Source organism: Boleophthalmus pectinirostris, unplaced genomic scaffold, assembly GCF_026225935.1.
Source record: "Boleophthalmus pectinirostris isolate CB_2022bp ecotype Guang Dong unplaced genomic scaffold, ASM2622593v1 HiC_scaffold_15, whole genome shotgun sequence".
NCBI classification, from domain to species: domain Eukaryota; kingdom Metazoa; phylum Chordata; class Actinopteri; order Gobiiformes; family Gobiidae; genus Boleophthalmus; species Boleophthalmus pectinirostris.
The window spans coordinates 9,785,638-9,808,512 of NW_026571070.1; the positions used below are offsets into that span (position 1 = coordinate 9,785,638).

The window sequence follows — 22,875 nt, forward strand, 5'->3', positions numbered from 1 at the left end:
CTTTTACTTTGTTATGTTCCACCTCTGTAGTATCCACACACACTACACACAATGGAGGCAAGGTGGTTTAAGTGCCCTGCTCAACAACACAACAAAACTCTCAATTTTGTACCAGTTATTTTCACACCAATTAGTTCAGAAATAATATTTGGCCTTGTGAGTACGAACAGAAGTCAGTACTACACATACTCTAAACGTGAATGAGGTAGTTCTAAATAATAATTAACCCCAAAGAGGAGAAAAACAAAAATACTAGGGCTGGGCAAAAATGAAAAATATTTATCGCATTAATCACATGAGTTCCTGTGAGTAATCATGATTAATCACATGTTACACGCAAAACCAATTAATGAATTAAAAAGTACCATATAGTGCACTTTTACTGGAAATGTAAATGAAAGTGCCGTACATTTGTTGTGCAAACAGCATTTCATTTTCTAAGTAGCACTAGTCTAGTTTATACTTCTTCCTTTGGAGAATCTTACTCAAAAAAAGAACCCATTTCGGTGCAGTTTGTCAGTTCCTAGAATTTGACTTAATGCTACGAAGAGCAATAGACAGCGCAGTGGTGCCCCCGAAAGCACTTGGTAAAATGTGTGCGTGCGCAGCGACGGTTCTGACACGTTGCGACTCATGTGGTCGGCCAAAGCCTCACCCCACTTGTTTCACTGAATGATTTGCTGGCATCAACACTTACGTCGTATTTCACACTCGTGAAACTCTGGTCAGTGTTGCAGTGTTGCAAATGACTTTGGTTCTGTCGACTGCACCATCTGTAAGAACTTTAAAATGAAAATGGCAGAGTAAAAGTTCTTTACCCTTCTCCATGTTTGTTTATCTCGCTTTCTTTCTCTCCGTTTCCTGTGAGCGCAACATAGGCTCGCTGGTGATCGACTTTTTCAAAATAAAAGCTGGTGAGCAACAGATGTTTACAATAAAAAAATAAATATAAAAACTGTGTTAAGGGGAGAAAAATAATTGTCGGCGATAATGAATTAATTAGTTAACGCAAAATGAACTTGTTAACGTTCCCGGCCCTGAAAAAGTCAAATCACAAACTTGAACCACAGTTTGAGGAACACTATATTGTATTAATATAATTTGTACAGCACTTTTCACACACATTACAGTGCTTCTCAAAGCACTTTCCAGGATAAAAACTGTACAGTTAATAGATCAAAAGTGTAAAAATCGAAACACACAAAGAAATAAAAACAAATAAAACCGTAAAGATGATTCACATTTTAACCATACACTGATTTTTTGAGCCTTGTTTTAAACATTAAAGGTGAATTGTGTAACATTTCTGGTGGAGGGTTTTATATGAAATGCTTCACAGTATGGCATTAAACCTTTCTATCTTCATGGAGATCAAACCAGACAAAGTTACAGGTCAGATCTGTGGAGAGGCGACCCTGCTCACAGTCAGAATGCCTGTTTTTCTAGGTATTTTTGAGCTATAAAACCACCTGTAATTGAATAAATGTAAAGTAGAGCTGTTTAATGTCACACTGTGGAACATTCCAAGCAGAGCAATGACATCCATAGAAACAAGCAGGTGACAGACCCCCAAACAGAAAGTTACACAGTGCATCTTCTCTGGTGTAGGTGAGAAGTTGATTCAGCTCAAGTGACCACGAGGAAAGTACAGCACAGTTCAAACACAAAGTAATTTAAAGTGCTTTAGAGAATAAGAAAGACACAATATAGTCCAATAAAAGCATAAATAATCTTCATATAATTAACATTACAAGAGAAGAGTGTGGAGTAAAAACCTTTCAGTCATTCGCACGGTTAAGCAGAACAGTTTCGAGTCTGGATTTAAACACAGTAAAAGCAGATTATCATCTCACATTTTTAGGAAGTGTTCCATATTTATTTGCATAAAACTGGAATTCTGAGTCTGCCGATATTTAGTCTCAACTCTGGGTACCAGCAGGAGGACGGAACTAAACCACGACTAAACCAGGACTACATCAGGTAACTAAGGACTAAACCAGGAGTAACCAAGGATTAAACCAGGACTACATCAGGATTAAACAAGGACTACATCAGGTAACTAAGGACTAAACCAGGACTGACCCAGGACTACATCAGGACAAAACTAGGAGTAACCAAGAACTAAACCAGGAGTAACCAAGGATTAAACCAGGATTAAACCACGTCTACATCAGGACTAAACCAGAACTAAACCAGAACTAAACCAGCAGTAACCAAGAACTAAACCAGGACTACATCAGGACTAAACCAGAACTAAACCAGCAGTAACCAAGGACTAAACTAGGACTACATCAGGACTAAACCAGGATTAAACCAGGACTAAACCAGCAGTAACCAAGGACTAAACCAGGCCTATTCCAGGACTAAACCAGGACAATACTAGGAATAAACCAGGGCTAAATTAGAAGTAACCAAGGACTACATCAGGACTACACTAGACCTAAACCAGGACTAAATAAAGACTAAACCAGCACTAACCAAGGACTACATTAGGACTAAACCAGCAGTAAACAAGGACTAAATCAGGACTACAGTACACACAGAATAGCAAAATAAAACCTCCAAGATCATGTAGAGCAGGTTAATACGAACATTTTAAGCCCAAACTCACAATTCTAGCAGCAGCCGTGACGTAGAGAGAGGCGAAAGTTTTTCAATACAAAGTGAATCGGAACCAGAGTCGATGGAGCCGGAAGCACGCCCATGCTCACTTTCTATTTGTGACACAATTCGGCCCCCGCAATTTTGAACAGCCCCCACATTCGAGAGTTTCCAGTCTCTTTTTAAAACCCGCTTTTATTGTCCGGATTTTATCGTCGCGTGAGTTGTGTGCTCCTCTGTGTCTGGTATTTCTAATTTCATGTATTTTTTATTTATTTATTGCTATTTTATTGTTTATTATTACTTGATTTTGTGCTTTTTATTGCCATTTGAGCATTTATTATGTTTGTGTATTGTTTCTATCTTTCTCTGTGGATTGGATAGATTAGTGAACCAATTAAACTAAATTATAAACACAGCTCATTAATCAAGCTTTTATTTATTGTTGTGTTGTTTTTTTTCGCAGGATTTTGTGACGATGGCCGCGGACATGCCCCTCTGCTACCACGGCGCCATCAGCAAGAAGGACTGCGAGGAGCTGATGGGGAAGAAGAACAAAGATGGAGCCTACCTGATCCGAGACAGCGAGACTTTCCAGGGAGCCATGTGCCTCTGCGTCTAGTGAGTGACCGCACCGCTGTTTTTAACTCAAACTGGCAACGTAAACTGAAATAAATATAAATAAATAGTTTAATACAGATATACAGATAATACATTTTAACAAGGAGAAAGGGAAACAACAACAAAAAACTGTATTTGCTTCATATTTGAGAGTTTGCATCTCCACCTCGTAACATTTCAGCCAAAAAAGGAACTAAAGTAAAAGCATTTCTTAATTTTTTTTAACATGCATCCTTATTTTTGTAGTCATAGTAGTTGTTTATTTGGTCATTTTGCAGTACTACAAAAACAAAACATAGACTACAACCCCATGGATCATGACTGAAAGAGTTTAAACTGAAGTAAAAAGTACCTATAAAGCCAAATTCTATAAAACAATGACAGAATTCCAAGAAAGAAAAGCAGCGTATGAACAGTAAGTTTGCGTTTACAGTTTCACTTTCGACTTACTGTACATATAAGAGATAAAATATAAATGAAACCAAACTAAATTTAATGCATAATTCATTTATTCTAAAGCTCTGTATCTTTCAAAACATAACGTTAGCTTTATACTCTTTAGACTCACTTTCTTAGTTTGTTTATGATTGTACAAAATAAACCACAATGAGAATGAAAAAATGTAAGGATTTTTTCGTTTATGGCTGTTCAAACTACTAATAATGATACAGAAGACGCAGAATTTATCTGTTTATGATCAAAATAAAAGGTGATGTTAAAGAAAATGTTAAAGAAAAGTGTGTGCTTAGTTCATAGTCGTGGTTTACTTGTGACGACAATGGATCTAATCTTCAGGGTTTTTCTGTAAGATTGGATTTTTATATTGGTTTTTTGAAGTTAGTACAAGCTTTGATATGATATCTACACCACGTCTGGTAACACAAATGCTTTTGAAAGTGTTTTTGAAAGTTGTTTTTTAACATTTATTTGACCTCCAGGTTGTATTTGAATTCATTTGTGCAGAACAGATTTTGAATATTTTCTGGGAGCAGGTTGAGTTTCACTTTAAATAAGATTTGGCATGTTTTAAATTTTACCAGATCCCCAAATTTTAGTAAGTTTGATTGGCAAAAAAGTGCATTTGTATGTTCTCTATATCCAAATGAGTGAGCTATTTGCTTTTTTGTGTAATTTAAACAATAAGTCTGTGTTACTTTTATAAGAATTTCATTGCCACCAGGAATGTTCCACGGTTAAGCATAAAACTTATCTAGTGTGTCTCCATCCAATCCAATCCAACTTTATTTGTATAGCAGATTTTATAAACAAGACAGTTTCAAAAGTTTACTTTACATAGCAGTGGGGAAAAAAAACCCCAAAAAAAACAAACATCAGCAGAATTATGTTACAACCATGAGGAAACTAATAGAATAAATAAATAAATATAATAATTATAATAAAATCAATAAAATAAATAAATAAATAAACACCTAAAAGCAGTAGTAAAAAAATAAAAAAAGATAAAAATAAATAAATAATTTAAATAATAATAAAATAAATAAATAATAAATAATAAAAAAAAATACATTAATAAAAAATAAAGTAAATAAATAAATAAAATAAATAATTAAAGACACAAAGGACCACACAACTCACGTGGTGTTAAAAGCCAGAGAATAAAAGTGGGTCTTAAGACGAGACTTCTCCACTGGGGGGGCTGTTGGTACGTGGACGGGCAGAGTGTTCCAAAGCTTGGGACCGGCCACAGAGAAGGCCCTGGAATAAAGAAACCATAAACAATGTTCCAAAGTATGACTTTAACTTTCCATCTCCTTAGAGTCATGCAGGAAGCAGAAATGTTTTGTGGTGTTGGTGTTTTTTACGCTTTTTACTGTAAACCATCTTTGGAAATCTTGACAATCTTTATCTGTGGCTTTCAAAATTATGAAGAATTATGATTGTTTCCATAGCGATTAGCAATTTAAACAAGAAGCTATGATGTATATTCATAAACAAGTTATGTATTATTTATTTGATTATATTTTGTTTTCCTCTGCAGTAAGAAGCACGTGGTTTACACATACAGACTGCTCAAGACTCTCCAAGGACAATACACACTACTGGTAAAGAAACTATTTTACATATTTAAAACAGATTTAAAGACACTGTAGGTGTTTTTTACTCTTCTAAGAAGCTGAAAAACAGAACGAGTTCATTTTAAATCATGACCACAACCCATATTTTTATGGTTTGGTTAGTCTTGGTTGAGACTTGACTCTATTCTGGTGTTTGTTCCATTTTTGTTGACTTATTAAACACAAAAAAATACACAGAAGGGGTTTTTGGACATCTTATTTAATATTTGAGTAAAGGCATTTTTTTGAGTTAAAACTTGAATAAATCAGAGTTTGACCTAAATATATATAAAAAAATCTCCCTGTTTGTTTTGAATCTGGTTAAGTTTGGAAAGTTTGATGTGTTTAAGAGCTGACCTTTATGTTCCTATGGGGGGAAATCATTTTGAGAAAACTTTTTTTGAAGTTACAATGTCCCATATAAATCTATGGATGCAAGTTTAAGTTAAAGTTAAATTAGTATTAAAAACATTCAAATCTCTTGTTTGGTTTAATTAATCCTGGTTTAGACTTGGTTCTCTTCTGGATTAATACTTTAATTCAGGGTTTGTTCTGTTTTTGTTGACATATTAAACACTAAAAATTATACAGAAGGGGCTTTGGACATCTTATTTAGTATCTGAGTAAACAAATTTTTTTGAGCTAAAACATGAATAAATCAGACTTTGAATTGGACATCAAAAAATCCCCCTGTATGTTTTCAAATCTGGTTAAATTTGGAAAGTTTGGCGTGTGAAGGTGCTACTTTATAGGGACTTAAGGGCTGATCCTAATGTTCCTATGGGGGGAAAACATTTTGCGAAAGCAGTCTTTGAAGTTACAATGTCCCATATCAATCTATGAATGCAAGTTGATTAAATTAAATATTAAAACATTTTCTTATATTTTCTCTTGTTTGGTTTAGTTTGTCTTGGTTTAGACCTGGTTCTATTCTGGATTAGTACTTTAATTCTGTGTGTATGTGATATTTTAAGAGCTGGTCTTGATGTTGCTATGAGGGAAATGCATTTTAAGAGAGTGTCCTATATAAGTCTGGACACAAGATGATTAAATTAAATATTTAAACATTTTCATATATTTTCTCTTGTTTGGTTTAGTTAGTTCTGGTTTAGACCTGGTTCTATTCTGGATTAGTACTTTAATTCTGGTGTTTGTTCTGTTTTTGTTGACATATTAGACCCTAAAAAACATCATTTGGACATCTTATTTTGTATTTGAGTAAACTTTGAATTTGATATTTTTTAAAATCCTTCTGTATGTTTTGTCCAAATCTGGTCAAGTACAAGACTGTAAAGTTTGGTGTGTGTAGGTGAGACTTTAAGGGCTGATCCTTATGTTCCTGTGGGGAAATACATTTTGAGAAAAGAAAACTATATTGTCTCGTATAAACCTATGGATGTGAGTTGATTAAATTAAATATTTAAACATTTTCAGATATTTTCTCTTGTTTGGTTAAGTTAGTCCTAGTTTAGACCTGGTTTTATTCTGGAATAGTACTTTAATTCAAGATTTTTTCTGTTTTTGTTGACATATTAAACCCTAAATAATATACAGAAGGGGTTTTGGACATCTTATTTTGTATTTGAGTAAACTTTGAATTAGATATTTTTTTTAAATCCTTCTGTATCTTGTTAGGTACAAGACTGTAAAGTTTGGAGTGTGTAGGTGATACTTTAAGGGCTGATCCTTATGTAGAAATGCTGCAATGTCCCATATAAACCTTTGGATGTGACTAGATTAAATTAAATATTAAAACATTTTCTTATATTTTCTCTTGTTTGATTTAGTTAATTTCAGTTTAGACCTGGTTTTATTCTGGATTAGTACTTTAATTCATGGTTTGTTCTGTTTTTGTTGACATATTAAGCAGTAAAAAATATACAGATAATAAATATTTTCTCTTGTGTGGTTTAGTTAGTCTCGGTTTAGACCTGGTTCTGTTCTGGTTTCGTACTTTAATTCAGGGTTTGTTCTGGTTCAGTTGATTCTGGTCTAGTCTTGGTTTAGTAGCTGACTCATTCAATACTTGAGTGATTTTGCAGAACAATGTTGGTGAAACCTTTTTGCATTTTATTCTTCGCATATTCTAATACAGCAGTTGTTAAAAATTTCTTAATATTGTGCAACTCAACGTTGTGTTAAAGGTGCACTGTTTTTATTTTTTTGCATTTATTCAACTACAAGTGAATAAATCATTGGTATAGAGGTCAATTCCACTGACCCACAGGTTGGCGGTGTGATTCCAGCTCCCACAGATGAATACTGTTGTTGTTGTGTCTTTTGGCAAGACCCTTAACCCACCTCGCCCCCAGTGTCTTCGTACAGGGGCGTGTTAGTAAATGGTAAATGGTCACATTTTTCTACAGCGCTTTTCCACCTTCAAGGCACTCAAAGCACTTTACAAGAAGGAATCACTCACCTATTCACACACACATTCACACACCAGTGTACGCAGACACTGTGGGCAAGGTGGGTTAAGTGTCTTGCCCAAGTACACAATGGCAGCATTCATCTGTGGGAGTTGGAATCACACCAGCCAACCTGTGGGTCAGTGGATCTGACTGCTCAACCTGTGATGAGTGTGTGTGAATTGGTGAATGGTTTCCTGTTGTAAAGCGCTTTGAAGGTGGAAAATATTTTTAAAAGTGAGCATTTGTGACCAATATAATAATACATAACACTTGTATAAGGATTTTCAAGATATTCAAAGACGCTTTACATGAATATTTAAGAATCTGTGTATCATTTGTTCATTCGTTTTTCAGTATATAACCATAAATAAGAAAACAACAACAACAACAACAAAAGTTATTCATTATTTGTCTTCAAAACCAAAATGAAAAAACAGATAATGATAAAATTTTTCAGTTTTTGATTTTGTGTTTAAATGAATAATGAAAAAAACAGATAATGGTCGTTTCCCATTTACGTGACTTAAACTGTGATGCCGGACTTTTGCGCTGCATACGGACTGAACCAGGACTGAACCAGAACAGGACTAAAACAGAACCAGACTGGGACTCAGACCGGGACCAGACTGAGACCAGACCGGGACTGAGACCAGGAGTGAGATGAGGACTTGAGACTGGGACTGAGACCGGGACCAGACTGAGACCAGACCGGAACTGAGACCAGGAGTAAGACGAGGATTTGAGACTAGGCCTGAGACCGGGACTGAGACCATGACCAGACCGGGCCCAGACTGGGACTGAGACCAGGACTGTGACCGGGACCAGACCGGGACTGAGACCAGGACTGTGACCGGGACCAGACCGGGATCAGACCGGGATTGAGACCAGGACCAGACTGGAACTAGACTGGGACTGAAACCAGGACTGAGGCTGGGACCAGACCAGTGACTGAGACCAGGACCAGACCAGGACTGAGGTTTGTCCAAGACCTGGTTTAATCCTGGTGTAGTCCTGTTTTAGTCCTGGTTTAGTCCTGTTTTAGTCCTGGGTCAGTCCTGATTTAGTCCTGGTTTAGTCCTGTTTTAGTCCTGGGTCAGTCCTGGTTCAGTCCTGGTTTAGTCCTGGTTTAGTCCTGTTTTAGTCCTGTTTAGTCCTGTTTTAGTCCTAGGTCAATCCTGGTTCAGTCCTGGTTCAGTCTGGCATTCAGTTTAAGTCACGGAAACGGGAAACGGCCGTTATCTTTATTTTTTCATTCTTCATTTAAACACAAAATCGAAAACTGAAAAAACAAATCATTATCTGTTTTTTCATTTTGGTTTTGGAGACAAATAATGAAGAAAATAGTTGTTTTTTTTTTCATTTTCTTATTTTTTGTTTTATTATGAAAAACGACTGAAAGAATGATACACAGATTTATATGGACTGTATTCTGGGGGAAGATACATTTTGCTTTAATATAATAGTTTCCCAGAGGCTATAAATAACTTAAATGTGGTTAAATTCATTCATACTGAGTGAAGCTAAGCAGGTCTGGGTCTGGTTGGTCCTTGCGTGTGAGACTGTTGGAAATATCAGGTTCAACAGGCAGTAGTGGCAGTGGCAGCAGTGGAAACTACTGTTGTGCCATTATGCACGACACGTCAGTCATTTTTTACTTTTAATATGAAAGCGGCGCGTGTGTGTGTCAGCGCTGGAGACGGCTGCAGGGTGGAGATGGACGGTCGAGATAAACAGTTTCACACTAAAACACTAAACTATCTCAGAATCAGTGAGTGTGACGGGATTGAATCATTCTTTGTAAAGCAGTTTGAGAGTCTTTAAAAGTGTGATGTAAATCAAATGCATTTTAAAGGGTGCAAGTACGCCGTTTCCTGATCTGTTCTAATAAGAGTTGCGTTTTGTTTCATTCACACATGTTTAACACACAAATCCTACATATTTAGGCTGAGTTCTTCTCTCAAACTGAAAACTCAATGCTGTTACACCTTGTGATGTCACTGAACTTGAAAAACAGAGCATTTTTGGAGATGTGTTAGGATAAATAACTAGGTTTAGCTATTTTGTATAATCACTTCTATAGTTCATTATTGTTCCGAGGTCATTTGAAGATAAGGGCTCTGATCACAGCTGTGAGACTCATAGATTTATGTCAAGACAAATGCAGGATATTCCAATTTATCTAACAGTAAACAAACTAACAAGAACTACTGATAGGGATGATGTCATTATTTGTTAGCCAGATAACACCCCGGATGGAGTCTGAGGCTACGTCCACACGACAATGCTCCTGGATTCTTTCTTTTACAGGCTGAAAAAAATTCGCGTCCACACACGTGTCGGAACCATAAATATTCATGTCCAGACGACAACAGAGCACTGAGTGAAAACAACGTAATACATATGCCACACCTGTATGTGGCGCTGTTAACAATGATAATAATATTTAATAATGCACATTTCATCACAGTTTTTTTGCACTTTAAGGTAATTTAGCCGATTTTAGATGTATCCCAAAAATATAGCCGTTTTGTTTTGCAAAAGTTAAACATAACTTTTCGTTTTTAGCCTTAAGATATGGATGAGAATTATTAGAATAACTTGGTCTCAAAATCCAACAGTTTAATTACTCATGCGTAATCAGCGTGTCTCGGTTGCTGGGCGACAGGAGCTTCTCCGTAGACTAAACCTGTCCCATTTTGGCAACGCTCCTGTGGTCCGCGGAGGCTAATTCGAGGGCTGCCGCCTTCGCTGCATCGGATGACCGTGGTGATGAAAGGGTCATGATGTCATTGTTTTCCAAAAGCTGCGGTTTGCTCGTCCACACGACAACGCAACGCTGGCGTTCTCAGATTTCTCCACTCTGTAACCTGTTCTCAAAAAACACCATTGCCGCCCACCCAAAACACTGGCTCCATGTGGACAAAAGACCAAAACTAATACAAACTTCTTCGTTTCATGTCATGTAGACAGGCCCTGATTGGACTGTGATACGTGCCATGAGGCCTGGTTGACCGATGCACCAACGAAGAGGTGCTAATTCTAAACCAAAATAAGTCTATACCACAATATCCTGTCACTATAGATTGTGTATGAAGTCATTGTATAGGCGGAAACATTGACTCTGTGCATGGAAATATCAGCACAGACTCCTTGTACAAGTATGACCTTCTAATATTGGAGTAAGTAAATTATCTGGACTTTATTTATGTTTCAAGTGTAATTTTTATCTAAGCAGAAACGAACAGACACGAAAGGAAAAGGTTGTTTTCTTCAACAACAATAATAAAGGATTCCTCAAACATGTGGGAATGAAACAAAACACAACTTCAGGCACGTTTCTCATGAGGTAACTACATTATAACATGGCTAAAAGTTCACAGGAGTCTATTTTGCGTATTAATATAGGACTTTTAAATGTAATAATTGTGACAAAATTGGTATCTTAACCTGTCATAGGCACTTTCAGGAAACTAAAAGTATTATGCTAACTGAGCTGGCAGAGTTGGGGACTTGCAAGTTGTGACTTGGACTCGAGTCAGACTTGAGTCACTATTTTTAGGACTTGAGACTTGACATGATCAAATAGACAAAGACTTGAGACTCGACTTGGACTTGAAGGTCAGTGACTTGGGACTTGACTCAGACTTGAGCCCTGTGACTTGAGAAGACTTGATGCTTCTCCTAAAAAAATATGTTTTTAGAAAATACTTTAATCTTTACAGTTGATAAATGTGGCACTTAATTTTACAGGAACAAACTGGAACATGTCCATCCCACTTCTGTTTGTTACTTTGGATGTAACTGAAGTACTGTGATACTCAAATGTACTACAGAATGTACAGTACAATACAGTAAAACTGAGGGAACAACACATAACTACTTGACAAAATAAGCACTTTTAAATCTGAATTCTTTCTGTTCTGACTGTAATGATTCACTGTAAGATCTTGTCAAGACATTTAAAAAGGGAAAATTAGCATTTCTACAACTCTTATATAAATACTCATATATAAATATACTATGACTTTTTAAGTACAATTTAGTTTAAAATTTATATAAATTGCAAAAATCTATGCTCTATTTGGTGCTTTGGTTTAAAGACTTGATAATTTGATATGATGATTTGAAGCTGAACTTGACTGCTTGACTTGCCTGTATTTGACTTGGGACTTGACTCGGACTTCAGGTCAAAGACTTGAGACTTACTTGAGACTTGCAAAACAATTACTTGGTCCCCCCTCTGTGAGCTGGTGTGATGCTCTTGCTTATCTTTCTACCACTTTAGCCACATTTACCCCAAGTGCAACAAACCAATGAACATTATCACAAACACACAGATGGAGGCACAGATCTGTTCGCAGCCAAAGGTTTCCTTTTTGTCTTTCCTGTGTATCAGTACTGCTCATCACCTTCGCCTTTCACTATTTTTCAGTTCCGTTGGGAAGGGAAACAGTTTGAACAGAGGTTTGCAGTCACACACATCTGATTCCCTTTTACAGTTATGGAGTTCACAAAATTCCGAAGCCTGTTTTCCGCTGTTAGGACATCCAACAACCACACAATTACGATGTCTGAATCCCATAATTAAAATATGATGATATCAGAACCAGAAACAAAAGTGATATGGTTCAAAAGACTTGAAAAAATCAGCTTTGACAAAAGACGCATCTCACTGGGAAAACAAACATGTTGGTTCGATGCTCACTTTTTCGAAGGATCCTTCCCAGTATGCACTGCGCCATGTCCAGAAGTTCCCAGAAATTCAGGCTGCATGTATTAATGGACTCCATATTACTGTTTATTAGTTTGATATTAAGTCATTTTTGTCTATGAATTATGATTCTGATAGGCTTTTGGTTATAAGCGTGTTGTTAAGGACCAGTAGCACAAGAAATGTAGTTTTTACTTCTTTGCACTTTCAGCACCCTCTTCTAGGTGAACTATTAATATACATGACACAGTACATGAAGTAAGTGTGAAGAAGAAACCACTTTAGAATAGAGACCATATTCATTTAAATTTGTGTCAAACTCATCATTTATTACAAACAAACAATTTACACATAAAAAAAAAAAAAAGACCAGAAATATAGAGCAATATAGAGAAATACAACAAATCATATTTTAGCCCATGGAACTTACAGAATAACTGTAACCCTCAATTATATTTATATATTTAAGTGTATTTATAAACCAGTAGGTATAAATATTAACATGTACATGGTCAGTGTGTGTGTTTGTGTCTGCGTGTGTATGAACATCGACGTATATTGGATTGTATTCTGTATTGTGTATGTGTATACTAAAAGAGGGACATTTTCTTTCCTGCACTGAAAAGATGAGTTTTGTGTTGTTTTCTGTAAATAGTTCTGCCATCTTGTATTATGTTCTATATGTTAATAGAGTTAGGCAAAATAAGTGCTAAACTTCAGCTTAAACCCCTTCGGTCTGTAGAATAAACTTAGTGATGTGCATTAACTGCATTTTTTTTTTTCGTGTTAAATCATTGTAATATGATGTATGATTATTTTAATTGACCGAAGAAAATAAACCAAGTAACTATTAGCTGCGGTCAAAACATCACTTTAGAATGGGGATCTTAATGACTTAATTCTTGACTAGGTGGACTGTATTAACACCTAATAGAGAGTGTTTTATTACATAAGAGTAAGCAAAATGTATTAAGTGCAAATAAGTAAAAAGTGCATTTCTTGTGCTACTGGTCCTTAACAACACGCTTATTACCAAAAGCATAATTCATGGACAAAAATTACTTAATATTATACTAATAAGCAGTAATAAGGCAGCCAGACTGGCACCACCTTCTGCCTCTGCTCAGTTTCAGTTCTCTCCAGCGACGAGGAATCGGAATACAATAGACAGTTTGCAAAAGCCCTGGAAGTGTGAATCTGGGCAACAGCCATACATTCTGTGTTGGCAATGATTCCCTGAGATCGAGGATTTAAAGCTGGAACAAAGAGAATGTTTGTGGAATTTTATCAAGGGGAAAGACGTTATTGTCCTTCTTCCTACGTGATTTGGGAAAAGCATAATATACCAGTTAGCCCCGTTTGTGGCGCATTACATACGTCACGACCGAATAGCAGCGATTAAATAAAAAAGCACCCACCTACTGTCGAGCGAACAAATCCTAATGCTGCGAGGTCAGACGGTTGAATCAGGCTAGTAATAAGAGGTGTTTATAAACTAAAAGCAGAATAAGCTTATGGGGAATTAGACATTAATAAGTGTTACCAAAATCTTATGTAACTGTGTTTTTGCAAAAGTTGTAGTCATGTAGTCATTTCAAAGATGCACTATGTAACTTTTCGGCTCAGGGAATGTCACTTGCTTGAAAGGTTTAATGTCATACCGTGAAACATTCGAGACAACGTAATAAAAAAAGAACAGTATTTGACAGACCCTCCACCAGAGAACTTACGGAATGCACTTCAAGGTCACAAGAACAGTAAACGTGAACTGGAGTTTATTTTAAGCTCATCTTTAAACCGCTTTAGCCACATTTACCTCAAGTCTAACTAAGAGATGAATATAATCTCACAGAAAAAAAAGTCACTGATGCTTCTGTTTTCTTTGTTCTCTCTGACAGAATATTTTCACATGTTATGGTTATTTCATGTTGTTTAATATTCACACCTTAAATTATAGTTTTACATCAATCAAGAAACAGAAATGTAAAAAAAAAAAAGTAAAAAATTATAGGATGTAGACAGATCTGAAACGTATTAATGTCATCATACGAGGGAGAAATCCAAAAGTTGGGAACAATGGAATCGTAATATTTATATATATATATTTGTAAATAATACTTTCTGGAGTATTATTGGAGGAGTTTATAGTTTATATTTTTGGTCCAATGAACAGTGTGGTTTCTTGGTAAACAGGATGTATAATTTTAAACATTTTAAAAAAAAATCTTAAACATAACAACCGTAATTTGTAGTCATACAAGGTGCACTATGTAACTTTTTGGCTTTTGCTTGAAAGTTTTAATGCCATACTATGAAACATTCAAAAAGAAAAGTATTTATCTGACAGACCTTCCACCAGAAAAGTTACGCAATGCATCTTTAAGGTCACAGAAACAATATGTGTGAACTGCACTTTAATCTTTAACTCTTATTTATTTAGAAACACTTTTTTTTCTGGTACTTCAAACATTATTTCAGCAAAATAAAGGTGTTTTCTTGTATTTTTTTTATTACTATTTTATTTTATATATCATTTTATTTGACCGAGCTGTTTGTTCTGTTGTGTCTGTTTGTTGTGATGATTTCAGGATTTCCATACACCAAGTACAATTTTAAACCTTAACAAAAAAAAAAAAAAAAAATCTTAAATGTAACAATTTAATTAATTAATTTGGAGTCATAGGCACTTTAAAGGTGCATTGTGTAATTTTTTTTTCACCTGTTTGAAAGGTTTAATGCCATACTGTGAAACATTCACAAACAAAAGTATTTGACAGACTCTCCGCCAGAAAAGTTGAGCAATGCATCTTTAAGGTCACAGAAACAGTATGTGTGAACTGGGACTTTAAACCACTTTAGCCACATTTTCCCCAAGTCAAACTAACTCTTATTCATTTAGAAACACTTTTTTTTTCTGATACTTCAAACATTATTTCAGCAAAATAAAGGTGTTTTTTTGTATTTTTTTATCACTATTTTATTTACTATTTTATTTTATGTTGTTTATTCATGTGCAAACAGCTATAGATATGTCATTCAAACAACACAAGTACACAGACTTAAAAAAAAAATTATATACAGATAAAACATAACTTATAATGTTAACCAACAAAAACAAATCACTCAAGAAATACGAGTAATGTCATACAATATAATAATAATAGAATGATTATTAGTATACTACTAGTATTAAATAAATAAATAAATGAATAAAATAAAATAAATGAATAAAATAAAAATAATAATAATAAAATTAATTAAAATGAAATGAAATGAAATGGGTGATTGGTTTAGACTGTTCAATAAATGGTTGCCGCTTTCTAAAAAAAATAGTTTGTTAACTTTCTTGGAATACCTAATCTTCTCTACTTTCAAAAAGGACATGACTTCATTAAACCATTTATGTTGCATTTATTCATTTTGTGTGTTTCTGTTGCTCAAAAAAAAATACAACTATTCCTTCAGTGACTCTCCGCAGATCTGAACTGTAATGTAGCGTAGTGTCGGTTTAATGTGTACCGTGGAACATTTTAGACAAAGCAATAACATTTCCATGGAGACAAGTGCTAGAAAAGTTACGCAGTGCACTTTTTAAGCTCATTTGACCAGTTTCTGCCTCATCATTTTTATCGCACAGTCATAAATATATAGTTAATGTTTTGATTTTCTCCGTTCACTGTTAGTATCCGTTCACATGTCATGGTCATTTCTTGTTGTTTTGTCTTCATGTCTTCGCACCATCGCACGGCTCAAAGTTAAACCACAAACTAAACTCAGACTTCCCCATCTCTACCTCCTGTTTTGTCTTTTCACAACTCTGAACTAAAAGTGGAAACTGGCCCCTGAGCTGTACGGGAGGTGTGACACGTCAGATCAGTGTCAGACTCTGTTTTGTTCCACTAATACGTCCTTTCTCGTCATTTTTTAATATTAATGATGAGGAAACTGTTTTGAATATTTGTGTTTTCCACTGTGGGCAAATGAAGGAAGAGGAAGCAGAAGAGGAACAGTGTGGCTGATGTGCAGAGTTGTTCATTATGTAATTCTGCTTGAAGAAGGAAAAAGAGATAAGGAGTGATGCGTGGGTCCATAGACATATTAAAGATTTTCATCAAGATTTTCAAAAACAAGTGCTTGAAGAGGAAATAGGGCGGGTTTTTTACACGGGAAAACAGCTGTCTGTTTCAAAGTTTGAGAACTCAATTTTAATAACAGAAAACGGCGCATTAGTTTGGACATGCCCCCTCATTCAGTGTCTTTTTTTCTTTGTCTTTACTATTTTCTACTAGAGATGTAACAATAACCAAAATTACGTGATATCGTATTGTCAAAGTTCTCACAATAATATCATGGACCATTAAATTAAGAGTTATGGTGCAGCAGTAGCTAAAAAAGACAGAGGGAACTACATAGACCATGATCCTTTGCTCCATTTCAGTGTAAACTACAAGAAGAAATAACAGTTCTAAGCCCTTTTAAGTCTTAGTTCTTTGGATTAAGTCTTGTCAAGGCATTTTAAGAGGAAAAAGTAGCAAAATATTATAATAAATATCGTACCGTGAGATGTAAATCGTGAAAATATTGAGAGATTTGGATATTGTTACATCCCTAATTATGAGCCTCACCACCATATCGTGAGCTTTCCCACGATATCGCAATAAATATCGTACCGTGAGGTTCATACCGTGATGATATCGTATCGTGAGACTTGGATATCGTTACACCCCTACTTTCTACATTTTAGACGCATAAGATCAAGTACATGAATTAAGATATATGGAATTATGTAGTTGAGAAAATGTTAAAGGTACGCTTTGTAACCATCACCTCCCGTTTGTTTCTATAGATATGTCATTGTTCTGTTTGTAATATTCCACAGTGTGACATTACACAGCTCTACCTTACATTTATTCAATTACAGGTGTTTTTTTTAGCTCAGAAATACTTATCGAATACTTATCGAAATATCAATATATCGTATTGTTTAATGTGATGATACAGTATTGATATCATGGGCTGCCAAGAGTATTTTTTGGTGTATTTTACTGAATTATTTTGTTACAGCGCTACAGTTTTGTTGCTTGTTTAGAGGAAGGAAACTCGTTTATGAGACACATTTGACATTTTCACTTCACGTTTTGATGATTAAAATGTTTGTGTTTCATATTAACTTCTGCACAAGAAGTGGTGTAACAAAGACTTTTAGTGTCACAGCCATGATTCAGTCTTTATTTTTTTATTGTACCATAATGAATCGATTTGAAATACTGTATATCGTATTGAACTGAAAGTGCGCTGTATCGAGATATGTATCGTATCAGCAACTTCTTAATGATACCCAGCTCTACTCTCCACAGATCTGACCTGTAACTTGGTCTGGTTTGGTCTCCATAAAGATAGAAAGGTTTAATGCCACACTGCGAGACATTCCAGACAAAGCAATAACATTTCCATGGAGACAAGTTACACAATTACGGCTGGGTGTCATTAAGAAGTTGCCGATACGATACATACCTCAATACATAGGCCACGATACGATACATATCTCGATACATACAGTGCACTTTCAATATGATACGATATATTTCAAATCGATTCAGTTCAATTAAAAATAAAGGTCAAGTTGAGTCTCGAGTCACTGGCCCATAAGTCCAAGTCAAGTCCAAGTCGTCTGCTTTGAGCTTAGATTTTTGCAATTTATATGAATTTTTAAAGATAAATTATACATGAAATATCATAGTACATTTATATATGAGTATTTATAAAGTATGAAAGTTGTAGAAATGTTAATTTTTTCTTTTTAAATGTGTTGACAGGATCTTAGTGTGAATCATTTTGGTCAGAATAGAAAGAATTCAGATTTAAAAGTGCTTCTCAAGTCTTCTCAAGTCACAGGCCTCAAGTCCAAGTCGAGTCCCAAGTCTTAATGCATGTTATCAAGTCAAGTTTCAAGTCCTAAAAATATTGACTCAAGTCTGACTCAAGTCCTGGTCGCGTCTTGCAAATCCCCATCTCTTATATTTATGTACTATAAGTAAACACTGACTCTGTTTTTTTTGTTGTTGTTGTTGTTTTCCTGCAGACGAGTGGAGGAGCTCAGGAAATGTATTTCAAATCCTTAGACGATCTTATCCAACATTACAAGAGGAAAAACCAAGGACTGGTCATGCACCTTCGTCATTCGATAAAGAGGAAGACTGCGCTGCTTATACGGGCCACAACCCAGTGCCACATCCAGAACCAAGCCCAGAGACCAGTCCAAATGCCATCTCGAAGTCCGGACCACAGACTAGATCATAGAACAGTCCAGAGTCCACCCCAGAGTCCACCCCAGAGACCAGCCCCAAGACCAGACGAGAGACCAGCCCCGAGATCAGAACAGAGATCAGCCCAGAGTCCATCCCAGAGTCCACCCCAGAGACCAGCCCCAAGACCAGACGAGAGACCAGCCCCGAGATCAGAACAGAGATCAGCCCAGAGTCCATCCCAGAGTCCATCCCAGAGACCAGCCCCGAGGCCAGACGAGAGACCAGCCCCGAGATCAGAACAGAGATCAGCCCAGAGTCCATCCCAGAGACCAGCCCCGAGGCCAGACCCGAGGCCAGACCAGAGACCAGTCCCGAGGCCAGACCCGAGGCTAGACCAGAGACCAGTCCCAGGACCAGACCCGAGACCAGCCCAGGAGATCGGGGACCTCAGATCAGAACTAAACCAGGAGAAGAGGAAGGGTCAGACACAGACAAACTACAGCTACCCTGGACCGGTCCAACAAGTCCAACATGAAGAAGTGGACTACGAGAGTAAGTCCTTAATAAGAAAATACCCAAAAAAGGGCCCATATTTCACTACTTTCTGATCTATTTAACTGATCTTTAAACTCCATGCACCTTCATGAGAATCATTTGGATGATTTCACCCCTGAAATTTCCAGACTCTACTAAATAAAAAAATAAAAGGTACCTGTTAACTCGGAACAGACGATTTTGAGACTTATGTTTGAGAATAATTAAGAGTTACTCAAACATGTGAATGAAACAAAACACAACTCCAGGTCTCTTTTTTTTTTCATTTGCTTTTTTTCATTTGTAGGCGGGTACTTTTTTTTTTAATATATAACCAATCACTGCTATTTGGTTGTGATGTATGTGATGCGCCAAATCACGTAGGAAGAAGGGCAATAACGTCTTTCCCCTTGATAAAATTCACCAAACATTCTCTTTGTTCTGGCTTTAAATTCTTGATCTCGGGAATCGTTGCCAACACAGAATATATGGCTCTTCGCTGATTGGCTGGTGCACTTCCATGATTCTTGCAATCCATCTTGTGTATTCCGATTCCTGACCTAGTTGCTTTTGCAACTTTGGGAAAAGCTTAAGATACCAGTTAGCTCTGTTAGCGGCGCATTACATACGTCACGACCAAATAGCAGCGATTGGTTAAATAAAAAAATTTCCCGCCTACCGTTGAGCGACCAAATCCTAATGCTGTGAGGTCAGACGGTTTCCACAAATTGAAACCAGCTGTATCAGGCTGCTTACAGACTTGATATTTTGCACTTTTGCAGCTAAGGCCCTAAATTAAGCGTTTTTTATGTCCAAAAAGTTGTTTAGACATGTTTGCTGTGTGTTTTGTATGAAAGAGTGTGAATTTTATTTTCCGTATTTCTGGTCCTATAGCTTTCATTACAGCCGTATGACACAACTACAGCAGCAGATTGTGAAATAACAGGTTATACTGAAAAAAATGATTATCATTAGGGGATAAAAGGGGGAGTTTTAACAGCAAAATTAAGAAAAAAATCCAGGCAAAGACAAATGTACTAAAATTGCCCTTAGGTCTTTAAAGTTTTAAGTGTGAGAGTAAAGTTCAGATTAAAGTCTAACAAAGCCTCGGACAGAGCAGTGCCTTTAGTTAGCTTCATATCCTCAGGGAATGTTGATGTTATAAGCTGCAAAAGATCAATTATTATCTATTATTTATGTATTTATTTTTCATTTTTTGTCCAGATGTTCCTGACTATGTGGAGGTGGAGCCGTCGTGAACAGCCTTTGGACTTTGGGCCGTATCTTTGGAGACTTGTTTCCATGAAGGACGAACTGAAGATTATGGATAGTTCTACAGTTTTTCATAGAGTTTTCTCACTGGACAAAGAAAAAACATTTGTTATAGCTCCATTTTCAAATAATACGAGCTATAAAATGTGACTAAGTGAGGACAAACCCGAGATCTAAACCAAGTCTGCAGCGTGAAAGCAAATGGAAGAATTCACATTAACTTTGTAAATACTGCCTCGTTGTCTACTTTTTCAAAGTGGTTCTAGTTAAAGGTGTATTGCGTCACTTTTTTCTGGCGACGTGTCCACCACCTGCTTGTCTCCACGGAGATGTTAGTTGCTTTTTCTGGAATGTTCCACAGTATGGCATTACGTGTTACTCTTTATGTGGTGTAACGTGACCCCACCATTTACAGGTCAGAGAGGCATGTTTTTTGTTTGTTTGTTTGTTTTTTTTCAATTAAAACACCTGTAATTGAATAATGCAAGATGTGTTTAATGCCATACTGTGGAACATTCCAGGCAAAGCAACAACACTGATTTTAAAAGACTGTGAAAAAGAAAATGTTTAGTGCTGAATTAAGAAAACATGTTTTAACTATACAGAAGTGACAACATTAAAGGTGCATTGCGTAGGTTTTCTGGCAGAGTTGTCCATCAAATGCTTTTTTCTCCGTGGCGACCTCATTGCTGTTGTCTAGAATGTTCCACACTGTGGCATTAAACAGCTCTACATTACATTTATTAGATTACAGGAGGTTTTACAGCTCAAAAATACCTAGAAAAACAGAAAATCTGACTCTGAGCGGAGTCGCCTCTCCACAGATCTGACCTGTAACTTGGTCTGGTTTGGTTTCCTTGAAGATAGAAATGTTTAATGCCATACTGTGAAACATTCAAGACAAAGCAATAACATCCAACTCCATGGAGAAAAGCATTTGACAGACTCTCCACCAGAACAGTTACACAATGCATTCTAATGGACGGTCCAAACGCTTGTCTTCATGCAGATGTTATTTTATTTATTAGTTTGTGTTGAATGTTTCACAGTGTGGCATTAAACCTTTCTATCTTCATGGAGACCAAACTGGACCAAGTTGCAGGTCAGATCTGTGGAGAGGCGACCCCGCTCACAGTCAGAATAGCTGTTTTTCTAGGGGTTTTTGAGCTTTAAAACCACCTGTAATTGAATAAATGTAAAGTAGAGCTGTTTAAAGTCACACTGCGAAACATTCCAGGCAGAGCAGTAACCATAGAAACGAGCAGGTGACATAGTGCACCTAAATGAAACCCTCCATGAAAGTACTTCAAGTATTTTCAGAATACAGTACTCTGATTGGACCATGTATGGGAGTACGTTACAAAATACATTTTAATTTTATTTCGTATTCTGTAAATAATACATTTCCAAAGTATTTTAAGAGCTAAATTAAATGTGATTAATGAGTAAAGTGGGAAGGGAATAGAGTTATTTAAACTTAATGTAATTTGTATAAGTACTTGTATATAGATTGCATTGTTTTATTGTGTATTTTGTGTTTTATGTCTCAAGAACTGCGGGTGGAAGTTAGCTCTGAGAGTTATAATCTGGTACAAAGCATCCCTCTGATGTTTCTCTTTGTACATGGTCCCTGTAAAATAAAATAAATAAAAAGAATAATCAAAAACATAAAAACAAATGTGGAGAAAAAAAACCCCTCTTACCAGAAAACTCATTGTGTTACTATAACTTTAACAGCATAATCAAAACAGAAAATGAATTCAAAAGACCCTCACTTGGTTTTAACACATTTGTGAGAAAAACCTGAGGTGTCAAAAGTGAAGTCAACAAAAGCTTAAAGATCTCATTTGTTTTTAACTATTTCAGAGTCGATGGGAAAAATAAGTAAGTAGCATGTGGTGCTGTGGTGAGCAACAAATTTGATGCATGTTTTTTCTTGGTATTACCAGTCATGTGGTAATATTTTTGTACATATTTTTTCAGGGCACGAGCTTTGAGCGTCTGAAAGCGACTGCTGCTCAGAGTTAACCACATTCACACCATTGGGTCTTATCTGTCCACATGCAACTGCATCTACTCTTACAAAACAGAACAGTGTAGTCATGTGTCTACAGTACAATGTTCTAGCTTCAGTAAAAATGAAACAAAACACCACGATAACTGTTTTTGTATATCTTGAAATCTTCCGTGTGTTTATTGTACATTTTGACAGAAGACACATTGAAAGTGAGTTGGTTTACAGTTTTACAGTTTCATTTGCTCATTTTGTAAACACAATTATAACACTAAAAATAACAAAATTGGAGTGCTGCACTGGATCAAAGAAAATTACGCATAACAGGTGCTCATCATACCGGAGGGCTAGATTCACGTAAAATAGAAAAAAGAAGATGGCAGAGGCA

The 22,875-nt window shown here is 36.1% G+C and overlaps 1 protein-coding gene across 2 annotated transcripts in view; it reads left to right on the forward strand.

The window, feature by feature from the left end:
* The window catches only part of si:ch73-264p11.1 (uncharacterized protein LOC100000923 homolog), a 38,164-nt gene extending 15,289 nt beyond the window's left edge, over positions 1-22,875 (forward strand). For both annotated transcript variants that reach the window (XM_055150933.1, XM_055150932.1), the window contains 4 exons: positions 3,068-3,222; positions 5,222-5,285; positions 18,502-19,219; positions 20,426-22,875. In XM_055150933.1, the coding sequence (XP_055006908.1) occupies positions 3,080-3,222; positions 5,222-5,285; positions 18,502-19,219; positions 20,426-20,460 (960 nt within the window). In that variant the 5' untranslated portion in view covers positions 3,068-3,079 and the 3' untranslated portion in view covers positions 20,461-22,875. The remainder of the gene's footprint in view (positions 1-3,067; positions 3,223-5,221; positions 5,286-18,501; positions 19,220-20,425) is intronic.